Source organism: Phalangium opilio, unplaced genomic scaffold, assembly GCF_054372755.1.
Source record: "Phalangium opilio isolate 3A_F unplaced genomic scaffold, DU_Popi_V2 ptg000039l_2, whole genome shotgun sequence".
Classification (NCBI taxonomy): Eukaryota; Metazoa; Arthropoda; class Arachnida; order Opiliones; family Phalangiidae; genus Phalangium; species Phalangium opilio.
In genome coordinates, this window is record NW_028324163.1 from 5,227,840 (window position 1) to 5,254,454 (window position 26,615).

The following is a 26,615-nucleotide window of genomic DNA, read 5'->3' on the forward strand; positions in this document are numbered from 1 at the left end:
CGACATAATATTTCTTAATAAAATTTTAATAGGCAAATTACTATGCCAAATACTTTTAGATAACATAAAATACTATCCAGTAAATGTTAACCTAAGAAAGACCCGTACGTTTTGTGTAACGAATATAAGTAATTCCCCGATAGATCGAATTCTAGACAATTTTGATAAAAGAGATTTTAAAGTCACATTTCCTAACCTGGAGCTAAATCTTAAAACGTTTAGCTCCCAAACAATACCCTCCCCAATAATTTAATAACCCCCCATGACTGTGTTTGTCCATGTTGGACTCTCTTGTAAGATTCTGTTGACAAGCACAATAAATATTTTCTATTCTATTCTATTCTATTCTATAAGCAATTTCGCTAAGCCTCGGTCAAAATAGCGTTATGTTGAAGTTATATGCAACATCATCTTCGGTTATTTGGGATAAAAGCCAGACATTACGAATACTGTCGGTAGGTCCAAATAAATTATAAACAAATTAATTATTACTCTTACTGGTAGATCTATCAATTACTACAGTAATATTTGTGACAGCTAGGACACATTAATAAGCTTTAGAGGTAAATTTTACACCTTAATGATGAAACCTCCGATGACTAAACGTTGGCGATAAGTTTTCAAGGGAAAGGTACAATTGCACTACATCTATGCACATGAAATAAATGTCTTGTAATGTATTCAAAGAACTAACACCGGCCGCTTTACAATCCATATCTAGAAGGCCTTCTATAACGGCCGTAAAAGAAATTTTCCCAACTATAGAGAGATTTGTGATACTAACGTATGATCGGTGTAGTTCTGACGAAAAAGTCAACCAGGCAAGAAAAACCTTATTCACACAAAAAATCGTGACATTGAAAATATACCACCTTCGGCACACGCGTTGCTCCAACACGTGCTTCGAGAGGCTTTTCAGGGTGGGCACATTTGATGGCAGACATTGGAAAAACAGCCGGATCTATCGGACCCGTTTAGCTTAGGGTGGACCAAACTGGTACAAGCAGATAATATCATAGAATGGCAACCAACATGGTTGGCAATTCCACCAGCCGCAGAAGCTTGTCGCGAAATGCTAAAATGTGGGTTCCAAAAAGGTTGTCATGGCAAGTGCAAATGCGTCAAAGCAAATTTACCTTGCACCGCACTTTGTAAATGTGGCGGATGTGAAAAAGAATTTAAAAAGAAAATAAATAAATGAAAAAGAAAAATGTTGAAAGAGGGCTACTTAAAATGCATTTAAATTTGTCTCTTTTAAGTATTAAAATCAAAATTTTGTACATTCTCGATATTTTAAATAATTCCATTGCTTTAAGAAAATATTATATCTATCCGTTAAGGCTGCATAAATTGCGTATGTTTTCGCTTTAGAGACGGCCAATATGGAAATGCCTCTAGCCAGTCCCGGCGGGGCGCCTTTCGCTCTGCATCGAAGTTTGGGGAATTTCATAAATTTCAGAATTCAAATATATATGTCATTAAGGGGACTTTTGAAAGCTTGTCACAAATGCCACAGATGAGTTAGAGGTGTGCTCTAATCTCGAACTAATTAGGAATACCCTTATTTATCATTGTGCAAAGTTTCATGCTTTCTTCACAAAGTGCATGATTTCATATAAATTTGTCGTTTATCCTCTAGACTATATCGAGACAGGGACTTGCAAAACTTAAAATGGGAAGCCAAATTGCCAGGGAAATGAAAATGACAGGTAATTAATATTATATTAAACGATCACGACTTTACTAGTCCCGCCACCATTTTGTATGTTTACCTTCTCGGCTTCTCGGCTTTTCGCAAGAGTACCCAAAAGCGCGCTAACTTGAAGCGCCTCTGTGAACGATAGGCCTTGCGTAGAGAACAAGCTTACGCCGAAACCGATTTTTTGCGCGAGATACGACTTCATACTTCGGAACCTACTTTCCGCTTCAGCTAGAGAACCTCGCGCTTGTGTAAACGAGCCTTTAGAATTGAATTTTTGAGAAAAAGCGCAGGCACCTCTTTTTGGAGCCACCATATTTGAAGGTAAGCGAATTTCGTTATATTTTTATTCAATTAAACACTTTCAAGATTGGTTTTGAATTTCTTAAGTGGCTATTCCCTTGAATTTATTACCTATCATTTATTTGACCTTCAATTTTTGATGCGATCTAGGCGATATACGAGGGGCTATCCACTTTAATTATGTTTTGCAAATTCTTTAATAGTTATTCCCTAGTCTATATTCCGTAGTATTATTTATTTAACCTACTCTAAGCGATATACGAGGGGCTATCCACTTTAAGGATGTCTTGGAAATTCTCTAGTAGCTATCCCATAGATTATACTTATGCTTTTAATTTCACCTTCCGAAAATTTTTGATACAATGCACGCGATATACGCGGGGCTCGGGCTAAGGATTATCTACCCTCAAGATGTTTTGAAATTTCTTTAAGGGGAGAGTGAAATGGAAAATTAAGTGATTTTAGCGATTATTGTACTATTATAAGACCAATCTGCATAGCGAAACATCCATGAAATAATTCTGAGTAGGAAAAATTATCGTATAATTAAAGAGGCTGTCAAGCCAATTTACTTTAATAATGTTTTTATTCGCGGGAAGGAAAGCCGAATCAGGTACATTATCGTACATAAATGAAATAATAACAGTAATCAGAATAACAATATCCCCTTTTTACCTCTCCGTGTGACGTAGTCCAGGAGAGGTTCTGTAACGGCCGTGTCTGTGTGTCTGTGTGTCTGTCTGTTGTTACACCCACGTGACCGCGTTCGCAGTTTGCGTATCGGAGCAAACGTTTTCGCCATTTCCGAACTGCTTCCACAGTCACGGAAATGGCTCCTCTACTTGAGTTCTCACACCACCATCTTCTGGTCTTTATCCATCCCACACGGACACTAGTCTGTTCTTACTGGCTTCTAATCACCACCATCTTCTGTTCTTTGTCAATCCCACATTGACACCCGTCTGCACTTACACTGCCTTCTAACACCACCATCCACTGGTCTACCGTCTATTCCACATAGACACCAATCTGTATCATTGGCTTCTACTCCATTATCATCGTTTGGTTTTAGGATATACGCGGCGATCAGCTAGGGTTACGAGAAACGTCTAGCCGCTCCCTAAGGTAGGATCGCTACCAAAGGTTTTCGCATTTGCGGTTTTTCCTTACTATTATAATGGAAACGAATCGTATATATACCCCAAAATCTGAAGAAAGCGGGAAGAGGGGTACCCTTCACTTTAAACGTCAATATTAGCAAAGTTTGAGAAGATAATAGGTATAACTTTATTTTAAACGATTTAACTATTATTAATGTTAATTATTGAAGATTAAAATAATTAAAAATAATTATATTTATTTAAATATTAAAGATAAACCTCTCTTGCAAAGAGAGAGATTATCATTGCCTCCTATATCTACCAAGGCCCGTGCATGCGATATATTTCCTTCATTGCCTCCTATATCTATCAAGGCCCGTGCATTGTGATATATTTCATTCATTGCATAAACATAAGCGAGATTGTTTTGGGAAAAAAATACTGCTTCCACTAATGGGTTTATACTCCTTGTTACTGTTGTATAGAGTAATCATGAGAAAAGCTTTAAAAATTAAGAGAGGACAGACCTTTTTTATCCTCATTCAAAAATATTTTTTGGTGCTAGAAAGCTTTAAAAAATCCAAACGGTTAGGCATTGGTAAAAAAGACAAATGATATTTTTCAAATCTAATGAGATAACGCCCACCTAGTTGAAAATTGCCGTTTTTTATCCGCGGGAGCCATTCTTAATGAGAATTTCGATGCTAGTAGGTTGTCAATTAAACTACCGGTATATTATTGTTGTTGGAAATTTGATATTAAGTCAAATTAAGTGGTTGTAAAGAGCCAGCAGGTTTTTGCCACTTCTTTTTGTGAGTATTTGATTTTTATATGTAAAATGGAGGAAGATAATGTTGAGAGTAAGTATGAAATGCGGAAGCGCAAAGCGCGGGAAAGGATGAGGGCAAAAAGCTCGACGTTTTCATTGGATACTTAAGGTTATATAATCTTCTCGACACGGAGAGGTAATATTTTGGTTTTCCCGACTTGTTAATTTATATTTTAGATGTTAGTTTCGACCAAGGCTTAAGTTGCCTTACTTAGGCCATGGATTTATAATAGAAGCTTACGCTTCATGGATATTTCCCTGTAGCCTTCAGTAAGGCATTTTGATTTTAAACACATTTATGTCACAAAAATTCGCGCGGGTGGGGACTGGGGGGCTGATGACGTTGAAATTGAGGCAAACGTTTTTCTTTAGGCGTGCGTGCGCGCGCGCTATTCAAAATTAGAACTCGATCACGTGAAAAACTTCAACCCCCCCCCCTCTGAATTTGCCTCAAATTCTACGTCACAAACGCGCGTGCCAGGCTGGTACTATTTCAGACGAGGAATAAATGTTGTGCGCGTTTTAAGGTGAGTGAAATATCCAGGAAGCGTAAGCTTCTATTATAAATCCATGCTTAGGCAGACTGAGTGAGTCTATGCAATGCGTGATTGTAAAAGCTGGAAGGATAGATGGATCAGTGTTGGAAATAAGGATATTTTTAAAACTGGACCTGTGGCCTAGGTATTTTAATTAAAATAACTGTCCACGGTGCCAATCACTGTAAACGTACAAGGGCAGTGTACGCAATGTCATGGATAATTGCAATCGTAAAGTGGACTGTAAAAGATACGGCTTTGATAGTTTAAAATCGTGGCAGGTTTGTTTTGAAGTTGACTATAAAGCTCGGGTTCTAAAACGAATTGTGAGCCGTATCATATAAGAATTAGTAGAAGTGTAGCCCATTTTTAACCTCGTCCTAGAAGTGAAAAATTTCGCATTTCAGGCAAATATTATTTTATAATAGATTAATACAAATAAAGACTGAAGGAACAGATATTATATAAAAAGGACTTGGTTTGTCCAAGCCTAAAAAACAAAACGATAAGAGTTTTTTCCAGTTGACTGAAGCGCGGATATTTTATTTTTCTATATAATTTTAAAGACAATCTGTATTTTACTACTCTTTAATTCAATCTCCAGATTTTACTGGTAATGGATTTATTTCCTATAAATTAATTGAAATAAAAAATTACTTAACTCAGATTTTTCATGATAAAATTTTACGAAAATGGAATTATTGTTGAAAAATCTGAGATAAGATATTTTATTTCAATTAATTTATAGGAAATAAATCCATTACCAGTAAAATCTGGACATTGAATTAAAGAGTAGTAAAATACAGATTGTCTTTAAAATTATATAGAAAAATAAAATATCCGCGCTTCAGTCAACTGGAAAAAACTCTTATCGTTTTGTTTTTTAGGCTTGGACAAACCAAGTCCTTTTTATATAATCGCGATAAGCTCCAACTGCGAGCCCATGTTGGCTGTAGCTACTTCATGTACTAGTTCCTTTTGTTCTTTTTGACATAAAATACAAAGTTCTTAATTAAATCCTTCGATTTTATTTGCACGTTTTGTTTTCGATTTTGATGTAACAGGTTGCCTTAGAAAATAACTCCGCTTGTACTACATGAACCCGAGAAAAACGAAGTCATTCTGAAACTTTAGATAAAAGATTTTACCTTTCTGAACTGCTGAATCGTTGACCGCATTGGCATCTTCGTATTTCTTTAGAGCCCTTAGGATCTTCTGTTTGCTTTTTAGTTCTTGAGAACAATTCCTATGGTAACTAATACCCATTTCTAACAACTAAGGAGTTTCTTTTTTTATAGATCAATTAGTGAACTAAAATTTTCTCCATATTCTCATAGCACTTTCTATTATTTCACGTAAAGAAGCTTCACTCGCGCAACTTAATTTGGATTTACCTAGTTTTTGGCAAATTATACATGCAGAAAACTCCTGTCTCTTTTAGCTTGTTCCGCCATGTTATTGCATAAACCATACGAAACATCGGATCCACTAAACTTTCCCAGTTGTTGGTAATAGTTTTACTTTTTATTTTTATTTCTGTGCCATTTTAAATATTGGTTTCCCACGCCAAAAGAGTGTTTTTCGACTTTAAACTCTTAGCACCTAGCTGAAATTTTTACGTCAATGATGTCCGAGGAAACTATAGCCGGAATAGGGATTTTATGATTAGGTCGGGAGTTCAAATTTCAATGCTTATCCAAGAAGTAATGCTCGCTCTTATTTTATATTGCTTATTTTCGTATTTTTCGCTATTTTCTTTTTTGGATTAGTAAAGTGATATTAAATATATCGCCTGACTTTCATATAATGACCCTTGCTCTACTTGTGTCGCCTACGTGAAGGCTATTACGAAGGCAAAGTTTATTGGAATAAAATTTAAAATGGATTATAAAATATTCTGAATTAACTGGAAAAAAACCACGGTTAGGTTGGGGTACCAAAAGTTTCTACTACAAAGTGATTTCTTTTAGTATGGCAGTTACTTATGGTTAGGTGGGTGTAGACAAAACTTGGCGTCAAACCTTTATTATTGTTACAAGCGGGTAAAAATAAATATTTCTAATATAACCCAGGAATAATTTATATTATTTTAAATTACAAACGGGAAAACAAAAAGAAAAAATTAGCAATAATTGACTATTTATGGATATGTTCCAAGTCAAAAATTGCTTTTTACAAACAATGCAAGCGGGAACATATTTTTGGACAATTGAAACCGTACTATAACTACGCGTACACGGCTTTTCTTTCGGCTCCGACGTCGTACGGTCCGGCGGCTAAAGAATCTCATTTGGGTGCCTCCTTGTTTTACAAGGATACAGGCGGAAGCTTGTATTCGCTTACAGAAAATATGGGTTTTGTTAAACGACAGAAACTCGCAGCATTATCCGAGGAAATTGAAATGTATTCCAGCCTTTACGGAGACATGTTTAATATCCCCCGATACCTGATAAACGGCGTTTCTATGAAATTAAAATTACATAGAAGCAAAGCTAGTTTCTGTCTTATTGGTTTACATCCCGCGTCAGGAAACGGTTATAAATCCGTCATTGTGGAAGCCGTATTATACGTCTTAAAGCTTCAATTAGCTCCTAAAATTCGAATTGCTCATGAACAAGCTTTAAGCATTAAATCCGCCCAATATAGCTACACTAGAACGGAAACTAAAATATTTACAATCTCGCCAAATATCTTAGACACATCAATCGGGAACATCTACCTAGGTACCCAGCCCTCACGGATTACAGTCGGTATTGTAAAGCATACCGCTTACAATGGAACATTGGATAGTAACCCTTTCTACTTTGGACAATTCAATCTGAAATATCTGGCAGCTTTCATCAATAGGCCTTTATAGATAGTTTTTACGGCTTGCGCACCTTGTTGATTTGTCCCGCCGCGCCTGCGCATTATAACAGCCAAACGTCACCAAATTTCTCTCTGACGTGACGTCACTAAACTCTGCAGGAAAGCAGTTCGTCGCGGTAGGGGCCTTAACCGTTAAGCCTAGCCCATTTTAAGCGATGGATACACAGGAGAACGAGTAAGTTATTTTAAATATTAATTAATTAGATGAAGACGTCAGATGTTATTATATAAAAAAGGACTTGGTTTGCCCAAGCCTAAAAAACAAAACGATAAGAGTTTTTTCCAGTTGACTGAAGCTCGGATATTTTATTTTTCTATGTAATTTAAAAGACAATCCGTATTTTACTACTCTTTAGAATTTAATTCAATCTCCTGATTTTACTGGTAATGGATTTATTTCCTATAAATTAATTGAAATGAAAAATTACTTATCTCAGATTTTTCATGATAAAATTTTACGAAAATGGAATTGTTGAAAAATCTGAGATAAGTAATTTTTCATTTCAATTAATTTATAGGAAATAAATCCATTACCAGTAAAATCAGGAGATTGAATTAAATTCTAAAGAGTAGTAAAATACGGATTGTGTTTAAAATTATATAGAAAAATAAAATATCCGAGCTTCAGTCAACTGGAAAAAACTCTTATCGTTTTGTTTTTTAGGCTTGGGCAAACCAAGTCCTTTTTTATATAATAACATCTGACGTCTTTATATATATAATATCTGTTCCTTCAGTCTGCATTTGTATTAATCTATTATAAAACAATTTTTTGCCTGAAATGCGAAATTTTTCACTTCTAGGACGAGGTTAAAAATGGCTCTACACTTCTACTAATTCTTATAAGATACGGCTCACAATTCGTTTTAGAACCCGAGCTTTATGGTCAACTTCAAAACCAACATCCTGCTACGATTTTTAAGCTATCAAAGCCGTATCTTTTACAGTCCACTTTTCGATTGCAATTATCCATGACATTGCGTTCACTGCCCTTGTACGTTTACAGTGAGTGGCACCGTGGCCAGTTATTTTAATTAAAATACCTAGGCCACAGGTCCAGTTTTAAAAAAATCCTTATTTCCAACACTGATCCATCTATCCTTCCAGCTTTTACATCACCCATTGCATAGACTCACTCAATAGTCTGCCTAAGCATGGATTTATTATAGAAGCTTACGCTTCCTGGATATTTCACTCACCTTAAAACGCGCACAACATTTATTCCTCGTCTGAAATAGTACCAGCCTGGCACGCGCGTTTGTGACGTAGAATTTGAGGCAAATTCAGAGGGGGGTTGAGGTTTTTCACGTGATCGAGTTCTAATTTTGAATAGCGCGTGCGAAATTATTTTTTGAAAAGCGCGCGCGCGCGCGCCGAAAGAAAAAGGTTTGCCTCAATTTCTACGTCATCAGCCCCCCCAGTCCCCACCCGCGCGAATTTTTGTGACATAAATGTGTTTAAAATCAAAATGCCTTACTGAAGGCTACTGGGAAATATCCATGAAGCGTAAGCTTCTATTATAGATCCATGGCCTAAGTAAGGCAACTTAAGCCTTGGTCGAAACTAACATCTAAAATATAAATTAAAAAGGTATCTTAAGTATAGAATTTCAACCGAGACACATAATTAAACGAAAGTTAGACCCGCCAGAGAAGCTTTTTAAATATAGTGCTATATTTATTGAAAAATATCAAGTTAAAGTTTCAAGGCAGTGAAATGGCAAATTAGCGTGGTCTACTGTAGAGTAATGAACAATTAGCGTCGTCTGCTGTAGAATAATCTTTTGAGGTACTTACATTTTTAATTAAATTAACATACTTAGACTTAATAAATTTTGATGAAACTTGAAAAAGGCACACCTTGAATAGTTACTTGTTAATTTGAAAGTATTCCGAAACGTAACTTCGCTTTAGTTTTTAAATGATTCGATGTGCAGGAGCACCAAAAACCCCATGTTATTTCTATGGAAAAATCGGCGAAAAAATGTGAATTTTCATTTAACATTACGGTAGGGTGTGGGATCTTATCTAGAAGGGCCTACCAGCCCTCTAGAGTATTTGAGAAGCTACTGGAGAGAAGTATCATTATGAAGAAGCTTTGAATGCAACCCCAGCGAATCAAGTTCCTGTACCAAGGCCATTATCAGAGCAATATGTTTACCCAGAAAAAGAAGCAATTTAAGGTCTCAAAGTAGCACGTCGTTTTTCCTATTAGTAATCGCTTTTTTCATCAAAATAAATAATGCATAAAAATTGGTTTTATATTGTTGTATTAAAAACAGGTTTTTACGAAAATACTATTTCGTGCATTATTTTCTTAAACTGGACCAAGTTCAGTATAACCTTGATATACATCTGATGGATATTGTCTCCTTATTCTATTAATCGCGCAACTCGGGATTGGGCGACTTACTCTCTACCCAAAACTCTGTATATCCAACGTATATACAAGCGATAAATTAAGTACCTATAGGTCCTATAACACAAAAAGAAAATCATTATAATTAATATTTATCACTTTAACTTCCACATTCATGATTTAGTAATATAGAAGTTTTGCATCTCAACTTTTGGGGTTAAACGTACGGATTAATCTCATCTTCAGCAGGCACAAAGTTATTCTCTCTAAATTCATCATATAGGATATTGAAATTATTTGGTCTCAATATATCATTGAATGTGTCCGTTTCTATTACGGGGCCAATTTCGTCAATTAGTCTTTCATTTGGAGGCTCATCTCTGCAGCAAAAACTCTCCTCTACTGTTGGCATCACGAAAAAAAACTACAGTTGCACCTAAGAAAAGAGAACTGTATCAAAACTGTCTGACTGTTCAACATGTCGAATAACAACAACATAAACTTAGCAATATTGAATCTTATTGATCAGTTTACTAAAAATGTAAATTGAAATTAACTACCAGTCATTGTTATGAAGTCCGGGGTGATCAACTTCCATCACAGGCAAGTTTTCCCCTTCCTCAGCAGGCTCTTCGGGAAGCAAGGGCTCAAATTGGTAAGGATGATTACCAAATTCTTCCTGACCATCATTATCCGAATTTGAATTTTCCTCACTTGATTAACGAGTTTCGAAAGATTCAACTGAGTCTAAACTATCCGATTCTACTACAGAGTCAGGCCCGTCTGAAATTTTGGATTCCGAGCTATCACTCGACGTCGACGATGACATTTTCTACTTGGCTTCTGTTGCAGACGACGGGGAAAAATCCCACTATCCGCAAATTGAGTTCCCCTATATACTCCTATGAGTTTAGATTTCGTGACGCGTGGTCGCATGTTTTTCGCTCGCGCCCGTTTTTAAATTATGCTGTTTTTGATTTTTATGTTAGGCTTAGCGCAAAATTTTTCAATTTACTTAATTTTCGACAGTTTTTTCTACAAAATTAGCCGAGTGGTCTGGATTGTGGTAATGCGACCCCCTATTTTGGCCTGGGGCTTAGAGGCGCCATATTCCAGGTTTATTTTTTTAGAGCATTTATTATTTATTACGACTTTTCGCGTTTCTCTTCGTTCTCCACGTTGTTTTGATTTGCGGTAGGCTGCAGTGTGTTGGTGTACTCATCAAGCAAGACGAGTACCAAGTACCTATCGGTCCTAAATTTACACAAGTCCCGTCCTGGATTTCTATCTATTATTGGCCTGTGACCACTTCATTCATTGCCATCCGATTTGTTGGGTTACGAGTTTGTGGTGATGTTGAGACCAGTGGCGTCGCTAGGCCTTTTTTGGGGGGCTATAGCCCCCCCCCAAATTCCAAACTTAGCCCCCCAAAATAATTCGTAAACCCTACCAAAAAATTGCTGTTAGCAACCTAAAATTCTGTAGCAATATATAAAAAATTTTCCAAATCAAACAGTAAAATTTTGAAGAAAAAAAAACAGATGGAGACAAGTAAATGTTCTTTCGAAGGGAGTCCTAATAGTGTGGACTAAAAGCTAACCAAAACTAAAAATAAACCTAAAACGAGTGAAAATCCTTCATAATCTTTATCAATAAAAGGATGTACATCTTTAAAATACGAATAATTTCACGTTGACACAAATTTACGGATAGTTTTAAAGGTCTACACATTTTCCAAAGAACCCATTATGCAATTTTTAGCCACATCGTAGCATACGATAGGCTCTTAGTTTGACCCAAGCCGTAGTAGTAGTGGCCGGGGTTGTCGCTTTCGTTATCGTCAGATTTTAGCTTAAATGGAACTCGATAGTACCTCAACCCCAATAGTGGTAGCTGAGCTCAGTTAGAGATTTTATTTTAATTAAAACATTTTCGCACCGCACCCGGGAATTGAACCCGGCTGGCTGGCGCAGCAGTAAGACACGCTACCACTGTGGGGTCGGACACTTCTGATTTTTTGTTTAGGGTCTTTGAATTTTTTTCATTTTATTTGTGCTAATTAAATAGATAACGATGTGGCTACTATTAAGTCCCAGCCCTTGGGCCATCTTGTTTATATTAAGTTCTTATAATAACTTTAAAATAGTTTGCCCTGATTTAGCCCCCCCAAATTTCAAACCCTAGCGACGCTACTGGTTGAGACTAATCCGGGGCCGGCTATCAACACCAGGCTTCCTTGCGGTCACTGTCAGAAAACGGTTAGGAAGAATCAAATGGCCATATTTTGCGAATCTCCCAGCTGCCTTAGATGGTTCCATGCCAAGTGTCTCCGTATGACGAAAGCCGAGTACCAACGCTTAGGATCCTCGGATGAACCTTACCTTTGCCCTACTTGCTCTTTACCTGCGTTTAGTGATTCGTTTTTCACTGTTACCGATACGGAACTCGACGATGTTTTCTCGTCAGTCAAGGAGACAGCAACGAGACCGAGGAAAATATCATATTTCTTGTCAAATCTCAGAAGCATTCGGAACAAGTTACGGGACTTCTCGCTTTTAGCACTATATACGCCCTCACCAAAACATGGTTGGACAATTCGGTTCTAGACTCTGAGATCTTTGCATCCGATCACGTTTTATTTCGGTGTGATCGCCCTACACGCGCCGTTGGTGATCTTCTCGCCATACGCGACGATCTTAATCCTATGCCTATTGAAATTCCGAACGAATTTCTCACTTGTGCGGATGGGGTACCTCTAGAAGTTGCCTTTGCCTCATTTTATTCTGGTGGTCGCAAAGCTGTGATTGGCTGCGTTTATCGCCCACCTACATCTACTTCTGCGTATACCGACTCCTTATGCGAATTACTTGGCTATCTACACGGAACCCTTCCGTTCCATCACATTTTCTCGATAATGGGCGATTTCAACTTTCATGTCAATTCTACGAATCCAGACCCAGTTGGGGCAGATGAGCGTACTTTCGTGGAGACTATTCTTGGTTTAGGATACCAACAAACTGTTGCTGAACCGACGAGGGGTAATAACTTCCTTGACCTTGTCTTTGTTAACGATCTCCGATATATGCCAGAAACTACCGTGTGCGACAATTTGCCGCGTTGCGATCATCAAGCTGTGTGCGGCCTATTTGACTTGCCCAAATTATTCAAAAAAGTTTCAAACGGACTGTTTTGAATTACAAGATTCTTAACGTGGATGACCTTTGCGATACTGTACGCTATGCACCGTGGGACGTATGTTTCTCCTTTGAAGATATAAATGAGACTTGGGAGCTATGGCTTGATTTTTTTTGGGCCTGTGTTCGCGACAATATTCCGAGGGAAGACACGCTGTCCTTGGACTACGGGTGAAATTGTACACCAAAGCCACGTTAAGAGCTATCTTTACAAGAAAGCTAAGAAGTCCAACAGAGATGCCGACTGGAACAAGTTTAGACGGTTCAGTAACCTATTACGACGCAACACGAGAATGGCGTATGACACGTATGTCAATAATCTTCATGGGTCCCTTGTTTCTTTCCCGAAGAGATTTTGGAGTTTCGTTCGAGCGAAATCACGGCTACCTCCGCCCTCTTCCTTCGATGCGCCTAGTGGTCCGGTATCAGACTCTGCTTCCATCGCTGACCTATTCAGCGACTTCTTCTACGACAGCTTCAGTATTCCGGACCCTGCTCTGACCCTCCCATTAAATCCACCGTCTGGCCCAGAATTTTAACTTGAATTAATAGATCAGTCAGACCGTCTTCGTTCAATCAACAGCCTGAAGATTGGTTCCGCATGTGGCCCAGATGGAGTGACTCCAAGACTACTCAAGCTCATGTCCCCAGCTATCGTTCACCCATTGGTTCTCCTCTTCAACCGATCTTTGGCCTTATCTAGACTGCCTGATGGTTTTAAGCTGGCCAATGTTGTTCCAGTTTTTAAGGGAACTGGCAGTAGAACCAATGTGAAAAATTATAGACCAATTTCACTCACCAGTGTTGTCGGGAAACTGACAGAACGGATATTATCCGAACAACTTAGTCAGTTCTGCGAAGACACTTCTGTATTCCCCCGTCTCAATTTGGGTTTAGACGCCAACGATCTTGCACTACCCAGTTCTTGCAATCGTATCACCACCAGACGTCCATGTTGTCTCATTCGACTGGTCTAAAGCCTTCGACAGTGTTTGCCACAAACGCCTGGTTATTAAATTGGCAATTTCCGGTATCTCAAGTTCTTTACAACTGTGGCTTGGAGACTTTCTGACGAAACGATATCAGCGTGTCGTGTACCGAGGGGAGTTTTCTATGTACCGTCTGGTGCGTTCTGGGGTGCCCCAAGGTTCCATACTCGGCCCCCTGCTCTTCAACATCTTCGTCGCCGATCTTCCATCTTCGCTAAGTGGCAACTCTTCGATATATCTATACGCTGTTCTAGTGATGATGTCATCACACTCCAGAAGGACATTGACTCCCTTTTCCAGTGGGGTATCGAAAATAACATTCATCTGAACGTTACGAAGTGTAACTACATCATTTTGAGTCGTAGGGTTAGTCTTCCTCACGCTAGTTATACCTAGTGCTGCGCGAGTACTCGATAAGATTCGACCCTAGTAGCACAAGGCATCCGTTTTCGAGTTGGGTAGGAGTCGGGGAGTTGGTTTACCGTCGGAGTCGTTTTGTAGTCGCTTTCTGACTTTAATCCGACTGATCCAAATTTATAAAGAATTTCACCAACCATAAAACCATTGCCCATCCGTCTGAGTTTTTTTCAATACCAAGATAAATCAATTAAAACTAATTTTTAAGTAATATTTTAAGCTTATTTTATAAGGTGCCATTATTAGATTGATATTTTTTACATTAACTTGTAATTTACATTTTCATTTCACTATTGTCCCAACCCTATTACGACTATAAAATCAAATGGTGTTATCTTATGGTGTTTAACTTTATCTTTTTGCCAATAGGTGGTTAAGGTTTGTGTCTAATTATAAAATTTTGTTAATTTTAAAGTATTTAAAAAAAAATCCCATTTACAGTGATATTTTTTTTAAATTATAGATAAAATTTTATTTTAAGTTTTTTAAGTTTACTTGAACAACGTTAATTAGCCAGAAGGCGCTAGGTCAGTGAACTTATTTTTTCAAGAGGATGGTAGATTTCGTAAGAAAATTCCTGGAAAATTTCCGTAGAGAGCTACGTTCACCCTACCTTATACCTCCTAGCGCGTCAAAGTTTTAGCGGGAGTCGCGCCTGTTCGGCCTTGACATTGTCTGTTTTTTCTTACAACGTGGGTACTAGGCCTATATTCATTTTTCGCTTTCTCGCGTCCGTGAGGTCAGCCATTTTGTGAATTCGAAGCGGTTTTTAAAAGATCCAAGTTTCGTCGAGGGAATTATATTTCGCTCATTCCACATTTAATTGAAGAAAGGTAAGTTTAAATTTCTTCTGTTAATTTTGAAAACATTTTAATTTAAATACGTTTAGAAGGTTTACTTTTCTTAAGGAAAGGGTATTCAGTTTTATCGCTTTTGTTCACTGTTTATTAAGCCTTAACCTGTTTTTTAATTTGAACTAGTAAAACAGTTAAACATTTTCTATATAAAAACCTATTTAAATTAATCAGTAAAATAAGTAAGACCTAACCAAATTTTTAAAGATAATTAACGATTTAGTTAAAAACCCATATTTAATAATTGTACGTAAACACCAAATGTTTTAACTAAGGTCGAGTTTAAGGGGTTTTTCCTATTCCGGCAGTGCTGCCACCATGTTTTTGAGGCAACAGGTGATCTAGCAACAATGTTCTAAAGTGTAAGGCAAGAAAAGGGGAAGGAAATATCTCTAGAATTTTTAGTTAAACTTTTTCCTTGATTTTTTTCTTCTTTCGAGTTAAAAGCTTGATATTTTTATTTAAAGTTCAAAATTTAATTATGCATTTTGATTTATAAAATTTACAAACTTATTAATTAAATATGAATAGCAAAAAATCCAAAATAGTTCGTGGGGACTATCAGAAAGACGAAAGAAATGGATTAAGCAAGCGGCAACTTCGTAGAAAAAGGGCTAGCTACATTAAACGAATAGAAGAACAGGCTTCCAATATCTTTTATGATTCTGATTTCTCAGAGAATATTGAAGCGGAGTTTTCAGTTATTGGAAATTCAGAGGGCAGTTGTGAGTTAAATGTTGCACAAGAATTTGTGCAGTCACACTGGGGAGAAGGAGATCTTGCTTTAGATGAAGAGTCTAAAAGTGTATCAACTGATAGTTATGACAGATTTAATGATAGTTCTTCATTTGATAGCGAGAGTAGCAGTTCTTGTAGTGATTTACCCACCATTCGGGAAGATATTCGAAACTGGGCTTTGATTTATAGCATTGACACGGTTAGGCTAAACAGTTTGTTGGTAATTTTAAGAAATCATGGACATGAGGATCTTCCTAAAGACTCTAGAACACTTTTGTCTACTAAGAGAAACGTCACTGATATCAATATAGTAAATGGGGGTGAATATTGGCATATTGGGTTTAATCAAGGTATCTCTCAGTTTTTAGCGTCTAATCTGCATTATTGTCATCCCTTATCATTCGCTATAAACATTGACGGAATACCATTATTCAAGGCGTCAAATAAAAGTTTCTGGCCCATTTTAGGCGCAGTTTACAAATTTCCACATGGTCTTATGAGCGATGTTTTTCCTGTAGGAATATTTTGCGGCGAAAGCAAACCTGGATCACTAGTCGAATACTTAGAACCTTTATTAAGAGAATTAAGGGACCTGAATGAAAATGGTTTTACTCACGGTACGAAAACCTATGAATGTTTACTTGATGGTCCCTATATTGTAGATTCTCCAGCTAGAAGTTTTGTTAAGCATACCAAGGGTCATACAGGTTTTTTTTCTTGCGATAAGTGTACTATTAGAGGTTACAGAGAAAACAATCGTACTGTATTTTTACCTGGTAGTGCAAAAAACGAGTGCATAAATTTGCGTACTAACACTTCTTTTCGAAACCAAGAAAACGAAGAGCACCATTTAGTTGGACCCCTTACACCCCTAGAGCACTTAAATATGGATTTAGTAAGGCAATTTCCCCTCGACTACATGCATGTCGTTTGTTTGGGAGTTATGAGGAGGATGCTCAACTTCATGATTAAAAAGGGTAGTTATAATGTTCGTTTGAGCAGTCAGATGGTGATGGATTTCTCCAAAAAACTTGATGGGTGCCGGAAATACATTCCAAGTGAATTTGCCAGAAAACCAAGAAGCTTAAGATATATTGACAGGTGGAAAGCTACAGAATTCAGGCAATTTCTTCTGTATACTGGTCCTGTCTTGGGTGAAGGAATATTACCAGATGTTGTCCTAAAACACTTCCGACTCCTGTCATGCGCAATCTACATTTTAACATCTCCAGTTTTAAGTAAAGATCTTTGCGACTATGCTGGGGAGTTGTTAGACAAATTCGTTTCTTCTAGCTCAGATTTGTACGGACCAGAATTTGTTGTTTTAAATGTTCATGCGTTGAAGCATTTGTCATCTGATGTGAAATTATTTGGCCCATTGGATGCATATAGTGCTTTCCCGTTTGAAAATTTTTTGCAGCTGCTTAAAAAAATGGTGCGATCGCCCAATAAGCCCCTAGAACAAATTCAAAAACGTTTAACCGAAAAACAATTCTTAGTTAAAAACCCCAAAGTTCGCGAAATAGTATTAAAAAATTATTTCAAGAGCAGGAACCCAATTGTTCCAAGTCATGCCAGATCTTTCAAAACGGTTCAGACCCCATTGTTTTCCATCTCAGTTAATGCAAGAGATAGTTGTTTCAAACTTAAATCTGGTGAGGTTATTAAAATATGCGAAATTTATCAAACAATCGAAAAAGAAATTGTAATCTTGGCGAAGCCATGCAAATTTTATAAGAATGTTTTTGATTATCCCATGAGTTCATCCATATTAGGAATTTTTGATGCTAAAATTTCAAGACAGGTGAACACCTATTCTCTCTCTGAGCTAGATAACAAGTGCTTTCTGTATCCAAATAAAGAGAATTCCTCATACGCCAAAATTATCCCTCTCGCGCATGGGTCTGTAAATTCCAGGGAACTTTAGAATTTATTTAGGATCACAATCATATATTAATTTAGTTATCTAAAACACTTAAATATTTAAAAAATTATGTTTATAAATCTTTCACGTTTCGGAAACTTATAAAGTTAAGATATTTCTTAAATTTTGTGTGATTTGCATACATACTGTAGAGAAATGAACACACTAATGATCAGTGCGAGCTTTTGAGTTTTTCAATTATTTCAGATGTACGTAGTCTTCAGTTTTGAAAGTGAAGGAACAGTGGAGGTTGTTCCACAAGGATGGTGTCCAACCGAATCCTCGTGCTACTGGCCTCCACCGAAATTTCATAATCAGATAATTAATTTTATCACAAAATGTGTTGCTCATGACCCAAAATCATGGAATTTATATTCAGGCAAAACTTTGCACAAAACAAGTATACATAAATTCAAATCGTTTTTAAAATAATGTGTTCTAAAGAAATCAATTTTAGTGTTTTACAGTAGAGCTAGAGAGCTCTTAGCTAGAGCTGAATTAACATCTGATCTAGCCAGCGAAGCTGAAACATTAGGAAGAGGAGGACAAAGACGTGTGAAGACTGCCAGAAAACCAGACCGTCACCGTAGTGATGAAAGTTCTGAGCCTGGTATGGTTTTAATCATATTACCTCGAGAAAAAATATTTAATCTGAAATTTCTTAGATGAAGAATTGCCAAAGGAAGAAATCTATCGAGACAACCGTGTTCCATCAACTAGTGCAAATATGACCAAAAAGAGAAAAAAAATGAGAGGGAACTTTAAATTACCAACTCCACCAAAATGTCCAAGTAAATGTTCAAACAAAGCTATATAATTAACACATACTGACGCACATGAAACTTTGTATTCTAGGATCTAACGCAACAGAATTCTCTGGGTTTAATTGTGAAAACGAAATTGATCACACTGTAGGAACTCAACTGGAACAAAATGAAAATAACCACAATTTGTTTGAAGGTTAGTGTTAACGTCTTTTAAGTACTGAACAAGGTTGAACACTTAAAGTTTCAGGTTTTAATTTTAATTTTAAAGTTAAAATTTTAATAGCTTAATATTAAATCTTGTTTGACATGTTTCTAAGGAACCTGCGATCAACAAAATAAGCAAGCCAGCCATGAAAACCAATGTCCAACTCCATCAAGAAGTTATAAAGAATTAAATACGCAAATTAGAAAAGACGATAGGCTCAATGTGCCACCTCAAAATGGATTGGGTACGTCATCAAGAAACGTTAATATATGTCAAACACCACCCAGAGACGACAGTGGATGTGATACGCCGCCTAGAAACATTAATGAATGTGACACGCCGCCTAGAAACATTAATAAATGTGACACGCCACCTAGAAATTTAATTAGTGCTAAGCCAATAAGAAATGTGTGTGTTAAGTCACTTGGCAATGAAAAACGACAAACTAAGTCACTTCTTATCATGGACAATGGACGTGATGTGCTAGCTAGTCATGAAAATAGAGAAAACGTTACTTTTCGGAATGAAAATTGGCGTCAAATGTCTCTCAGAAATGAGCGATTATCGCGTAAGTGATTTCTAAAGTACATTTTTCATATTATATCATTAAAAAAATATTTATATTCAACAGCACCAGAAAGGAGAAATCACAGAATGGAGCCAGAGTATTTTCAAAATTGCTTCAGAGATGTTAATGAGCATGGTAAATATCCCTAACTGTTTGAAGGGAACTCTGAACTGTAGAGAATTTTGCATTTTATTTTTTTTTATAAGGCCTAACTGTTTTTTATCTATTCAAACGCAGTGTCGCAAGCAACTTCTTTTCAATATGCAAGTAATGTACCATCGACTTCGCAGTCGAACAATAGACAAGCCTACGTGAATGGTAAAGTTTGCTTTGTTTCAAATAATTAAAAACGTTTTATAACATTTCTGCTTTTCAGAACAAAGTCAAATCAAATTTCAAAAAACGGTTGTTATGATGCTTGCAGATTTAAATTCAAAGGTGGAAATGATTCTTAGAAATCAAAAGGAGGCTGCTTTAAATAGCCAAGTCCATGTTGTAGAAATAGAAGGATTTCCTACTCTGCCCCTACAATCTATTGACGACATAAATGCCTTGCAAAACATATTAGAAAATGAAGACTACTTGAAACAAACGGTAATAACCTTTTCCACCCTATGGTTTGTCAATGTCAAAAAAAAAAAAAATCCCTTTGTCCCGCTACTTCAGTGTGAAATGTAGGCGGATTTTGAATTTTTTTAACCCTTTCGTCAGTTATGGGCATGGTTTAGCGGTTCTCTAGTTATAGGTGTTATAGGTGTATGAAACTACATGAACATTGCGCGAAGCTTTTTTTGCACAAACGATTAATGGGAGTAATTGAACTTATCTTGTTTTTTACAGATCAAAAGATTTGCAGCCTATGGTGGTAAAAGACTCAAAGATACGTGCAGAAATATCATGAAAAAATTATTTTCTCACACTCTCATGTTGAAATTCAATTGGATTGGTGCAAATGGAAAATTAGCATTTAATAATTTGAAGCTGAAAGATGTGATAATAGGTAAGTTTAAAGATAAATCTTATAATTTTAGATCTTAAATTTATCTATATAAATATTTACAATTTAGGCAGGTATTTAAGTTTAGAATTTACCCTGTAAATTAAAATAAAAAAATATAATTTAAACAGTAAATAAAAAACTACAATATAAGCTGTAGGCCTAATTATAAATATAAAAAAATCATTAAAGCGCCTAAATATCTTCCATCCTAATTATTATTTAAGTATTGACATAAATTTCACCATCTATTTGCAGAAGCGGTTAAAGAAAATTTCAAATCAGCGAAAAACTACGACATTGAAGTTGTTATAAAAAACTTCATTAAATATGCACCAGACCGTGAAGGAGGGAGAGAAAAAAGAAAAAAACCTGCACAAGGAGATTCTATGAATCATTTAGAAAGTGAATAAATGTTTTGTGAAAAAATAAATGATATATAACCAGTAGGTTATTTTTTTAAAAACTTGTGGTTTTAAATGAGTAAAATTTATTTGGGCTAACTGAAAAGTGGGAAGGGATACCAACCGATATTTGGAATGGGTACCAACCGATTTTGGGTATGGGTACCAACCGATTTTGGGAATGGGTACCAACCGATTTTGGGAATGGGTACCAACCGATTTTGGGAATGGGTACCAACCGATTTTGAGGTTGGCAACTACAAAATTGTATTATTTTTCCTGCCTGACTCTGAAACTTGCTGTTGGCCAATATGTGATTTTATAATAGGTGTTAAAATCGTTCTGAGTAACAAGTTGGAATACCAGAGGTTTTACAGATAAAAAAACCTCAAACCAGCCACAAAAACCGTAGTTGGCCAGTTGTTGCTTTCAGAGAAAAAATGACTCTGATCCATCATTGAAATCAGCAGTTGGCCAAGTAGGACATTTCGACTAATCTGTGGGTGGTATGCCTACTGAGTTGGCCGGAAGCAAAACCGCGGCAGTTGGGCCAGTGGAAATGTGCTACTAGGGGAGTACTCGACTCGATACTCGATAAGAGATTTTCTGAGACTCGAACAAGTTTCGAGTATCAAAAAAGGCTCCATAAATACTCGAACCCGCTTTTGGAAGGCCTTTAACTCTGAAAATGGGATGTAGTAGCTATAAAAATCTACAAGAAAGTCACACTTATTTTTAACAGACGCAAGTTTAGTGCTTATTGGGAAGTTTAGATCATAATAGCAGTGTTATGTAGTAGGGTTGTTGCTCATAGCTGGTTCAATAGTGGAAGTAAAAGTAATAAAATACAGTTAATAATAGCGTTGACTATTATAATTATATTTTATTAATTTATTATTATTTTTTTAAGTTCAGCTTAGTAATTTTCGTTTGGGACTTTGCGCGAAGTATAACAATGACTAGTGACTAATAGCCCAGGACTTTTACGGTTTGACCTAGAACATTTGAACATAAAGATGAAAATTGGTACATGTGTTGTTTTTGATACAACAAAAAATATACTAAAAGTCCCCTGCTGTAGAGCGCGAGCTTTCGCCGCCATCTTGGAAAATGGCTGCCGGGAATTACAGCTACAATGTATTCCATGTTCTTCTTCGAAAATTATGAAAATTGGTACACATAATGATTGGAACCACATGAACAGCATGGCAAAATGCTACAGCTCTGTGTTCAATAGTTTGGCCGCCATATTGGAAAATGGCCGCCGTGAATGCTAGGTACAGTATATTTCACCATGTTGCTGGAAAATTATGAAAATTGATAGGTATGATAATCAGAGCTGTGTGAACCTCACAGTAAAATATTGAAGCCATTAAACAGATATTTTGGCCGCCATGTTGGAAAATGGCCGCCATCAAAATAATTTAGATACTGTATATGGTTCAAAAATTATAAAAATTGTTAATAACTATGTTGAAGACCGTCTTAACCTCATACTTGAATATCGAAGACGTGCTACAGTTAGCTTGGGCGCCATCTTCGAAAATGGCTGCTGGAAATGCTAAATATATTTCAAATATGTAAATCTTTTTGAAATTCCTATTTTGAATAGAAGATTTTCATTAACGTAATAAACCACAAAAAATGGATATCTCGAAGTTGAAATTATCGACGCCATCTTTAAAAATGGCCACACGAAAATCATTGCCCTAAATTCGGAAAGAAAGAAAAGTTATTCAAAGCTGTTATTCTCGACATGTTGATTAGAGAATATGATTTAATATGGGGTTTATACATTCTAATGTTGTTTAAGATTAGATTTTAGACAAATCTCTAACATTTCATTTATATTCATCGTCATCCTGAAGATTTTTCATAATAATTGCATGTCAGAACCCTTGATTATGCGCTACACCTAGCAGGGGACCTTATCAGCGCCCCTCCCAATCATATTCGAAATTGAACCTGCGGAACCGCCGTCATGGCACACGGGATCGGCCAGTGGGCCCGACAAACGCCATTTAAGCAGGTGACAGAAGCTGAACACCGTCAGCGGCGAGCCCAGTCAGGAGGTGGTCGGTGACAGGGATGGATTAAGGCAGCAGAAGACTCCAGGGGACGGGTGAGTTCTCTCCAAGCACAACAGTGCCAAACGTCCCAAACAAATAGTGTATCCGCGACCCCTAGAGGGTTGCCAATAGAGGGGGAAGAGCCAAGGCAACACCTGGGCGGCGGCGAAAAGGCCGGGCAAAACCTTCACGGAATGGGGCAAGGAACGGTCTGAACCAAGGGCGAACCCAAGGAACTCCCGAACCGTCACACCGAACTCGGGACCACTCCGCCACGACAAGTCCTTTGAGTTAAAAATGTTAAGAGAACACTTCTTTAATTTACGTGACAGATAATCAATCAATGGAACCGTTGCCACACATACTGTCAAGTCCTCATTTGATCTCGCTAAGCTTCATCCAACAACCGACGCCGCAAAACTACATTTTTTCCGAGCGTATCTTCAAGTCCAACAATAGCTAGGAAACGATTTAATCCCGAACAGTGGGGATTGGTTCGCGACCGCGAAAGTCGAAGAACAATTCACACCATTCTCCTTCCGGCATCAGATGAACTTTTAACACTCATTATTTGTACCTGCAGTCTGCAGAACATCTTGTATAAAGAACTGTGAATGTAGACGATCAGGATTATCTTGCTGGACAATGTGTGGTCATTGTCAAGGTATTAGCCGTAATAAAAAAATCATCAGGAAGGAGAGAAATATGAACGTAATGTTAAAAATGTGTCTTAAATCTAGTCCTTAACGACACTAGAATGTATATACCCCATATGAAATGATTTTTCCTAACCAAAATCCGAGTAATATGGTTTTGCTTTTCTTTTTTCCAGATTTTAGGATAGTAATATTCCAGCGACCATTTTTGAAGAGGGGTCGATAATTTAGACTCGAAAATAGTTATTTTTATGGCGTTTAATACGTTCATGAAACTCACCTACTCAATAAAAAAATATCGAAAAAATTTATATATCGGTAATATATTTGGCATTTCAAGCAGTCATTTTCGAAGATTGCGCCCAAACTATCCGTAGCACGTCTTCAATATTCAAATATCATGTTTAGACGGTCTTCAACATAGTTATTACCAATTTTCATAATTTTTCAACCGTATACTGTATCTAAATGACATTGATGGCGGCCATTTTCCAACATGGCGGCCAAACTATCTGACTAATGGCTTCAATATTTTACTATGAGGTTCACAGAACTCTGATTATAATACCTATCAGTTTTCATAATTTTCCAACAACATGGTGATATATACTGTACCTAGCATTCACGGCGGCCATTTTCCAATATGGCGACCGAAATATTGAACACAGAGCTGTAAAATTTTGCCATGATGTTCATGTGGTTCCAATCATAATGTGTTCCAATTTTCATAATTTTTGAAGAAGAACGTAGAATACATTGTAGCTGTAATTCCCGGCGGCCATTTTCCAAGATGGCGGCGAAAGCTCGCGCTCTACAGCAGGGGACTTTTAGTATATTTTTTTTTTGGGTTAAAAACAACCCATGTACCAATTTTCATCTTTATGTTCAAATGTTCTAGGTCAAGCCCTTTTTGGCCTATCTGTCCTGGCCTATAAGGTGAGGAATGACATTAAGAAGAAGATATTGATGAGGAATTAGTTTGTTAAATTTAAAGGGAAGAAGACTACAACTGTCTGGGAATTGTTTTAAGTAGTTGTCGATGATCAAAATTACACTAAATGTCTATTATTAGAGCGATAAATTAAAGAAAGTGCTGAAATACTGCAAAACCAATTCCCAATTACTCGATAAATACTCGAAACAAATTTTCCAACTACTCGAGACTCGGCTCGATATATGAGAAAATTTGAACACTCGAGGCTTGACTCGAAACCAAAAATTCAAGGCTCGCACAACCCTAGTTATACCATCAACGGCATCCCGATAAATAGAGTTTCTTCCCTACGGCTTCTAGGTGTAATAATATCCCCTGATTTGAAATGGTCTAACCATGTGACCAACGTTTCCAATCGCGCCAGACGCCTTTCCGGTTTTATTAGACGCAACACTGGTCATACTGAGGCTTCTACAACTATATTCCGAACCTTTTGTTTGTCAATCTTGGAATATGCCTCCCCCGTCTGGAATCCCGTTCTAGCTAAGGATGTTCGGGCTTTAGAATCAGTACAGCGGGGGTTCACGCGTTTCTCTCTAATGTGCCCTAGGGCCAATAGAGCTGGCCATGTTCCCTACTCTGAGCGATTGAAAACGATTGGTCTTAGTCCCCTTGAGGTGCGTCGTGCAGTTTCCGATGTAGTTACGCTTTGGCGTCTCCGCAGTTTTTTGGATTTTAAACTTGAATATTTTGTCCGGATAAACCCTAGACATTCAACTCTAACTTATTATTTACAATTTGCTAGGTGTTTATCGCTTCAAAATTCACTTTTTTTCGTGTTGTGAGGACCTGGAATTCTCTTCCTGATGATCTTCGCCGGGAAGTCTTTCCAGGCCTTCATAACTGGGATTTCTAAATTTCTTTACACTAATTGGCTTAATTCTTTACTTTAATTTACTCAAAATTTTAGTCATTCATAGATTTGTATTTAAAATGTTATAATTTAAGTTTTATTTGTCGTTTTTTGTGTATCTGTCCCGGTAACCACACTTTACAGGCCTAGGCCTTCTGTGGTTGCCTGTAACGTCTGTTACAAAATAAAGTATTTTAAAAAGGTTACTCATAGCTATTGTTGTCACGGTCTTTAAGATATAAAAGAATTAAAAACTTTTGTTTACGAAGATATCCAACGTGATTTTATTAAAACATTAAAATTTCTTTGAGACGTTTCGGGCCGTGGCTCGTCATTCAGTCTGTTGAACTCAAGTGGGTTCATGTTAATATACTACTCTAGGTTAGTTTTTAGAAACTTTGGGGAAGTATAACATTTGGTCGCTAGAGGGAATACCCTAAGGGTAAGGGTGCCGCGTGTTTTTTTTTAATATATATAATCATATTATTGTATTAGGGTATTCCCTCTAGCCACCAAATGTTATACTTCCCCAAAATTTCTAAAAAATACCGTAAAGTAGTATATTAACATGGGGTGTACCTCGTATGAGCAGTTCCCGGTAGAGCAGTTCTCGAAATAGCAGCCGCGATTCCAAAAAGACAGCGGCGTTCTTCAAAACTGCTGTTTTAGAAATAGCGGCTGCTGTTTTAGAAATAGCGGCTGCTATTTTGGGAAATAGCAGTGTTTGTCTTCAGTTTCGAGTATTTCTTAACAATACAGTTATATTCGTTGTTTTCGAAAACTACCTTTTTCTGTGATCATTTAGTCAATAATGTGATCTAATAACGGATCGTGTTTTTAAAAAACACTTAAATATTGCACTATTCTTCAGGCTGTATCAGTTTACAATTCTAATACCAGGATAGAAAATATTTCAAGAAAGCTTATTTTATTTCGGAAGTAGATAATTGTAAAGAGTTATTTTTTGGAAAAGGCATATTATTATTTGGGAAGTGAAATATGACAAACAACAATATTTTGGAAAAGGCGTAAAATTGTTACACCTTTTCCAAAATATTACCAACCTAAGTCTAACCAATCAAAACAAAACCTAAAAAACCCAACCGAACAAAACCTAAAAAATCCAACCGAACCCAACCTAACCTAACCTAACCAAACCTAACCTACCCAAACCAAACCAAACCTAACCTAACCTAACCTAACCAAACCTAGCCAAACCTAACCAAACCTAACCTAACCTAACCTAACCTAACCTAACCAAACCTAACCAAACATAACCAAACATAACCAAAC

General features: G+C 36.9%; 2 protein-coding genes across 4 annotated transcripts; both read left to right on the forward strand.

The window, feature by feature from the left end:
* Positions 1–10,171: 10,171 nt before the first annotated feature.
* On the forward strand, positions 10,172–13,959 carry LOC149680687 (uncharacterized). Its single transcript, XM_089834631.1, has 8 exons — positions 10,172–10,234; positions 10,297–10,465; positions 11,878–12,170; positions 12,215–12,826; positions 12,895–12,945; positions 13,037–13,407; positions 13,471–13,756; positions 13,810–13,959. The coding sequence occupies exons 1-8, from the start codon at positions 10,172–10,174 to the stop codon at positions 13,957–13,959; spliced, it is 1,995 nt and encodes a 664-aa protein (XP_089690757.1).
* A 347-nt stretch (positions 13,960–14,306) lies between these two features.
* Positions 14,307–20,820, forward strand: LOC149680688 (uncharacterized). 3 transcript variants are annotated; one of them, XM_089834571.1, is made up of 12 exons: positions 14,307–15,126; positions 18,017–18,209; positions 18,267–18,419; positions 18,475–18,600; positions 18,665–18,769; positions 18,894–19,124; positions 19,155–19,349; positions 19,413–19,484; positions 19,587–19,667; positions 19,726–19,943; positions 20,190–20,349; positions 20,605–20,820. In XM_089834571.1, exons 2-12 carry the CDS (start codon positions 18,017–18,019, stop codon positions 20,757–20,759), a joined length of 1,689 nt encoding a protein of 562 aa, XP_089690697.1. In that variant the 5' UTR covers positions 14,307–15,126; the 3' UTR covers positions 20,760–20,820. The 3 variants fall into 3 exon arrangements, with proteins under 3 accessions (XP_089690697.1, XP_089690696.1, XP_089690698.1); XM_089834570.1 differs by having other exon boundaries at positions 18,894–19,349; XM_089834572.1 differs by having other exon boundaries at positions 18,894–19,349; positions 19,774–19,943.
* Positions 20,821–26,615: the final 5,795 nt, after the last annotated feature.

Coding starts and splice junctions, on each gene's coding strand:
- LOC149680688 (XM_089834570.1), top strand. CDS start 18,017: ATGTACGTAGTCTTCAGTTTTGAAAGTGAAGGAACAGTGGAGGTTGTT. Junction 19,350..19,412: donor CAGAAATGAGCGATTATCGC/GTAAGTGATTTC, acceptor TATATTCAACAG/CACCAGAAAGGAGAAATCAC. Junction 19,944..20,189: donor AAGACTACTTGAAACAAACG/GTAATAACCTTT, acceptor TGTTTTTTACAG/ATCAAAAGATTTGCAGCCTA.
- LOC149680687 (XM_089834631.1), top strand. CDS start 10,172: ATGTCGAATAACAACAACATAAACTTAGCAATATTGAATCTTATTGAT. Junction 10,235..10,296: donor TTGATCAGTTTACTAAAAAT/GTAAATTGAAAT, acceptor CTTCCATCACAG/GCAAGTTTTCCCCTTCCTCA. Junction 12,827..12,894: donor CGCGTTGCGATCATCAAGCT/GTGTGCGGCCTA, acceptor TTGAATTACAAG/ATTCTTAACGTGGATGACCT.